A 6,112-nucleotide genomic window follows, 5' to 3' on the forward strand; every position below is an offset into this window, starting at 1 on the left:
TGGTGATCATGCTTCTTTTTCTCAAACTTGTAATCTTCTAGCTGTTGGTTCAGGCGAGCTGGTCCTTCTCCTTCTTCTTTGGTGTCTCCACCAAAACCACTGGCAGGAAACCAAACCCTCACCATGATGCCAATACATTAATTTTCTGATAGCTGGAGAAGTGTGTTTAGGTTCAAGAGCATCTTTTTGCCTCTCCTAAACATAGTTGTCATTATTTCCAGCTCAATCTTTACAGTATCCTACAACACAGAGCTTTCTCATAAAGTTTATATTATATATTATGCTATAAGGTCTTTTTGGTCAAAAAATAAATAAATACATAAAAAATCCTAGTGATAGAAATGTGAATATGGTGTTGACAGAACAGAACAAGTAATTTTTCCATTTCCACTTCTGCTCTCAGCCTATATAATGACAGCCTATGCTTTGCTTTTTTTACTCATGGCACAAAAGAGCCATTGAGGCTTAGACACACTGGAAATTTGTATGTCATTTTAACCACTGCATGTGTTTTCAATCAGAAAAAATCGAATGATTCACAAACGAGCAAGGGCGGTCAGCGTCATGGCCAGCTGTTCGGTATGCCTCTGAGATCTGCGGTATTCTGTTAGCTTTGTATCGCTGCATCCTTGCCTTTTCTTTCTGTATGTCTGCTCAGACATCCTGGCACTAACCTTCAGGTTTCAGTATTTAAATGTAGGTTGTAGGTGTCTTTTATAAAAAAAATAAATAAATAAATAAAAAATTAACTTCAGCAGTAGGAAAAACATTGCACTCCACTTCAGGAACTTGTAAAAGGTGTCTTGTTTCCGTTGTGTGCAGTCGGAAACGCGGCTCTTCACTGATGGCTGAAGTAAAAACGATGACCTTAAAACAGAGTAGGAGAGTTGTCAGGTTGGCTTAGTGCCTGTTAAACAACTATGAAACTCAACATGTAGTTGGGAAAGGGTGTTTTTTTCCATTGAGCCAGGTGACAGAAAAGATATATTTTGGAAAAGGTCACATCAGCTACATCAGTACCTCCCGAGGGCATGCCAAAGGGGGGGCACATCAACCTGCTCACAGTAAATTCAACTTTTTTTTTTTTTTTTTCCTCACACATCCAAGCTTATACAACTCACTGGGCAGGTGTGGGTATTTTCCTCTGTTCGGTGTCTGCATCTGCTTTGGTATCTGACATTCTCAGACAGCTGGCATGCCTCAGTTCAAGAGATGGCTTGACCACTGAACCATGCTCTGTCGTGTGCAGTCCCACTCACATACTCACACAAAAAAAACACTTTAAGCACTCCACTAAGCTACTGAGGGTACCAAGACCCAGCATTGTTTGTATAGAACCAAGTAGAAACTAATTATTAACTCAAGTCTGTATATCACACACGGATACCATTGGGTGTTTGGATAATGAGTTTAAAAAGGCACTTTGAAGGAAGTATTGTGTTGAATGTCTAACTTTATTTTATGATTTAAGCTGTTGTCTGTGTTCTTTTAGTGTGTGCTCCATTAACCATATGTGACACAAAAAGTTGTTTTTCCTTTCAACAGAACTAATGAATTCAGTGAGTTCTTTTACAGTTTGTTATGCTACAGCAATAGATAATCAAAAGGAGACACTAAGTAGGACATAATCGTAAAGCAGGAAGGAAACAATTCATAGCTTTCAAGATTTATAAATCTGAAAAGCAAACCATGCTGATATTTTGCTAAAGTATTTGAGGCACTTGTACCTCTTCCAGCCTTTTTGTATTCTTTGCCCAATATTGCTCCAGTTCAGTCAAATTATATGCAGAACATTGATGAATAGACATTTTTGACACATGAATATGCCTTCATTTAAACCTTTTCATTTTGCCTCATGATGTATAATAATCATACTTATTTTGTTGCCTCTTTTCCATAATGACCAGATTACTGGAATGCATAATCTTTGTTGACAGCTGAGATGTTGATCTCTGTAGCTCTTCTAGAGGTACCACAGGCCTCTTGGCTGCATTTCAGATTAATTATCTCTTCTGTCCTGTTTACATCCATGTCTGTGTATTTGCAGTGGTGCCATTTTTTTGTACCATGTCTTAAAACATGGCACTTAATAATGTATCACTGCAGTGATGGACAAACATGCAAATATTTGGGTTCACTGATTTGTTTCAGCTGTTCAGGATAATGAAAAGGTAAAGTGCACAGAAAGTATTCTTGTTCCACCCACAGAACGAGTTGGTCTGGATTCCAAGGCGTGCCACTGAGTTCCCACAGGCAGACTGCTTTGTACCTGACCTGTCTGTTTGCTCACTCAAGTTTTTAAAGGAACAGCTTTACTTACTCTGCTTTCTTAAAACCATGTCTGAGGTTTGAGTTGGTGGCACTCGGTTTTATTTAGAGGTAACAGAGTAGGAGCGATTGTGATACACACAACACTTTTCAGATTTTTGTTTGTAAAAGCAAACAAAAAAAATGAAGCAATGTCTCTTTGGCCTTCACCATTATATGTCGTAGTGTTTATTTCCTGCTTTAACACACTGGATTCTGAAAAAAAACAAAAAAACTACTTAACTAGTCTGATAACATGAAAGATGAAAAGTTTCATGTATTCAATAAGAACATGGTTGGTTCTATGGCTTGCCATAAGTTTGTACATAATGTACCCACATGTGCAGCTGTGCTCACGAATCTTATGTACAAATGCATGTATATATTATTTATGTCATGCAATAATAAAATTGCAATTTTACTGAGTACAGAGAGAATTTCCTCAAGATTGTGGCATCACTGGCATCATCAAACGATGATGTATTGTGATGATGTGTATTTGTGACTCCGTGAGTAATAGTATGTGTCATGTTTATTTTTACCTTGTATTTTTTGATGATGATAATGATGATGATGATGTATTACAAAGAAAGTGCTGAACTGATGATTCAATGAATATGCAAAAATACTTCTACACATTTAATATTTCCAAAGATATTTTACAGTTCATTGTGCTGGTATGTTTATTGACTTTATGGTGATTCTTGAGATATAAAATAGAGGGTTTAAGAATGATTCTAAAAATCCACATTTAGGGAATATTTAGTATGAAGTTTATAAAATTATATTTTTGTGTCAAGTAAGATAATTATTTTTTTTAAATTCTATTGTGTCCTTTTTCTTTTCACATTTTTTCTGTTTGTCTCTTTTTTTCTTTAGATTTCTGGCCAACACGTCATTTGAGGGCCAAAGTGGCTTTATATCCAAAGAAAGCCAAAGTCAGAATATCATCTCAGAGGCCCATCACTACATCTGGTCTCTCCAGCTGGACCCTCTTGGCCAGCCAACCTGGACCCGTCTGGGACGCTGGCGCAGAGGGAGAGTTCTAATGGACCAGGGGGCTTGGCCAAGCCATCAAGGGTCTGGTAGCGGAGGAGACTGGCGCCGATCTGCGCGGTTGCACATGCGAGTGGTGACGCTGGTGGAGCATCCCTTTGTGTTTACCCGTGAGGTGGATGGAGACGGGATGTGTCCAGCGGGTCAGCTGTGCTTGGACCCGCTTACCAACGAGACCTCGGTTTTGAAAGGGCTTTTCCAGAAACTCGCAGGACATAATGGATCTGTTCCTACAGAACTGAAGAAATGTTGCTACGGTTACTGCATTGACCTGCTGGAAAAGCTGGCGGAGGATATTGGCTTTACTTTTGACCTGTACATTGTTGGTGACGGGAAGTATGGAGGGTACAAGAACGGGCGCTGGACGGGACTGGTGGGCGATCTGCTAAGTGGTGCCGCCCACCTGGCGGTGACGTCATTCAGCATTAACTCAGCCAGAAGTCAAGTCATTGACTTTACATCACCCTTCTTCTCCACCAGCCTGGGGATTCTGGTCAGTACTGTCCTTCTCACTCTGACTACTTTTTGATCGCCTGTTAAATCCCAGTTCTTACTCTTTATTTCAGTCTCTCTTTAGCCTATCTTTTTCACTGCTTGTCATTGTCCTCCCTTAAATTCTCTCTGCTTGGTATTCTGGTGGTCACTGTCAATACAGCAGGGCTTTATTACAGCAAGTCTCACGTTATTGGACCCTAATGCAATTCCCCGTATAGGGTTGGACTGGCGAGCGTACAGCTTTGTGGGGGAACTCCATTACTACAATTACTGTAGCTATTCTCACCAGCAGACAGACACAGTGATGGTGGTGATCACTCTTCTTTCTGCCTCCTGTGGTGTAACTGGAGAGGTAAAACTTCAGCTTTGTTTGGGTTGACAGTTCTTCAGAGTACTAGAGCAGAGTACACTGATTTGTTTTCCTTTTAGCCATTGCGTACAATGGCTTTATTTTTAGTTGTGTCTGTATAAAGTACATTGTTAAAAGCAATTTCCCATGTAGGTAGAAAAAAATGTATTGCTTGTAAAAGGGATCTTACCCAGATTTGAAACTTTTGGGGAAATATCAAATTTAATTTGAAGCATTTCCAAACTTTTAAGTAAAACCAAATTTTATTTTCTAAGATATATAAGGAAAAAAAAAAAAGACAGAAATCATTAGATACTGTATGTGAATGGTGAGAATGGCTGTTCTATGATTAATTTTGATGCGGTTTTACTCAATACCAGGATGTTAGCATTTCATTATTTTTAAGACGCTACACACAGTTTTGAGCTATCAGGGTTATAACAAAGTTTCCAACAGGCTGCCTCCAACAAATGCACCTGCCATACAGCATCACATCGTCACCAATTTTGATTCTCTATTAAAAGTTCATATGTTTTCAGTTTTTTCTTTCATCGTAAGGAATGTCAAAACATTCACAATTTTAAGTTGGGATGAAAAAACAGAACGACAATTGAACTAGGGAATATAGCACGAAAATGATAGCAACTCTTACGATTCAGCCATCTCAGTTCTAAAGTTTTCTGCACCCGTCCTGCGCAGGTTCGTACCCGTGACACAGCTGCACCCATTGGCGCCTTCATGTGGCCCCTCCATTGGTCCATGTGGCTCGGCATCTTCGTCTCCCTCCACGTCACTGCCGTCTTCCTCACCCTGTACGAGTGGCACAGCCCCTTTGGAATGACCCCTCGTGGACGCAACCGTAACCGCGTCTTCTCCTTCTCCTCGGCCCTCAACGTGTGTTACGCTATTCTCTTCGGGAGAACAGTAGCCATCAAACCCCCCAAGTGCTGGACTGGTCGCCTGCTGATGAACCTTTGGGCCATCTTTTGCCTCTTCTGTCTGTCCACCTACACTGCTAACTTGGCTGCGGTCATGGTCGGGGAGAAAACCTACGAGCAGCTGTCAGGGATACATGATCCAAAGGTAAAAGATAACACCTTAAATAGTTAATTTTCCACAAGAAGTTGTTTTGTTAGACAAGTCTGGTTTTCCAGGGCTTATATTTCTTTATTTTTGCCAAAGATTATGTTGGAGTATAAACCAGAACACGAAGATGGCTAAAACGAAAAAAAAACAAAAAACAATAAATTCGAACTGAAGAATGATAATTTATTTAAGTAAAAATGATCCTAAAGGTGAAATTTTGGTTTCTTTCTTCGCCTCTGCAGTTGCACCATCCCTCTCAGGGATTCCGCTTTGCTACAGTGAGAGAAAGCAGTGCAGAGGACTACGTCAAGAAGAGTTTCCCTGAGATGCATGAATATATGAGAAGATACAATGTTCCAGCAACACCAGATGGCATACATCATCTAAAGTAAAACAACAGATCGGATAGAGGGTGTATACAGTGCATCATGCAGGCACACATAAAAGCCCGATCCATATTCTGACGTCGTCTTTCATAATGTTGACCCAGCTATCTCTTTGTGTCATTTCTGCAAATCTGAATACGATATCGTCTTTGATAAAAGATGCATGCCCGCCTAAGGAATGTCAACATTTATGAAGGAGGGGGAAAAGAAAAGGGGGGAAATATTTCAACCCTATTGCTGTCATTCCCCACCACAAGGTTGTCGGTTTGTATTCAGAACCCACCCTACTCTTTACCCTGCCACTGCTGTCATCCTAAGCTGCTTCAACATTCAGCTGGCATCCCTGTGGAGCATGGCTGAATATAGTGGGAAAAGGCAGCTGCAACACAGGCCATGGCAAGGACACAATTTACGAGGATGAAAAGAGATTTAT

At 40.3% G+C, this 6,112-nt stretch overlaps 1 protein-coding gene across 1 annotated transcript in view; it reads left to right on the plus strand.

Annotated features, from left to right (window-relative positions):
* The window catches only part of grin3a (glutamate receptor, ionotropic, N-methyl-D-aspartate 3A), a 46,615-nt gene that overhangs the window by 23,806 nt on the left and 16,697 nt on the right, over positions 1-6,112 (plus strand). The window contains exons 3-5 of the mRNA XM_007563280.2: positions 3,187-3,856; positions 4,907-5,290; positions 5,536-5,681. Coding sequence (XP_007563342.1) covers positions 3,187-3,856; positions 4,907-5,290; positions 5,536-5,681 — 1,200 coding nt within the window. The remainder of the gene's footprint in view (positions 1-3,186; positions 3,857-4,906; positions 5,291-5,535; positions 5,682-6,112) is intronic.

Source organism: Poecilia formosa, unplaced genomic scaffold (assembly GCF_000485575.1).
Source record: "Poecilia formosa unplaced genomic scaffold, Poecilia_formosa-5.1.2 Scaffold146, whole genome shotgun sequence".
NCBI classification, from domain to species: Eukaryota; Metazoa; Chordata; class Actinopteri; order Cyprinodontiformes; family Poeciliidae; genus Poecilia; species Poecilia formosa.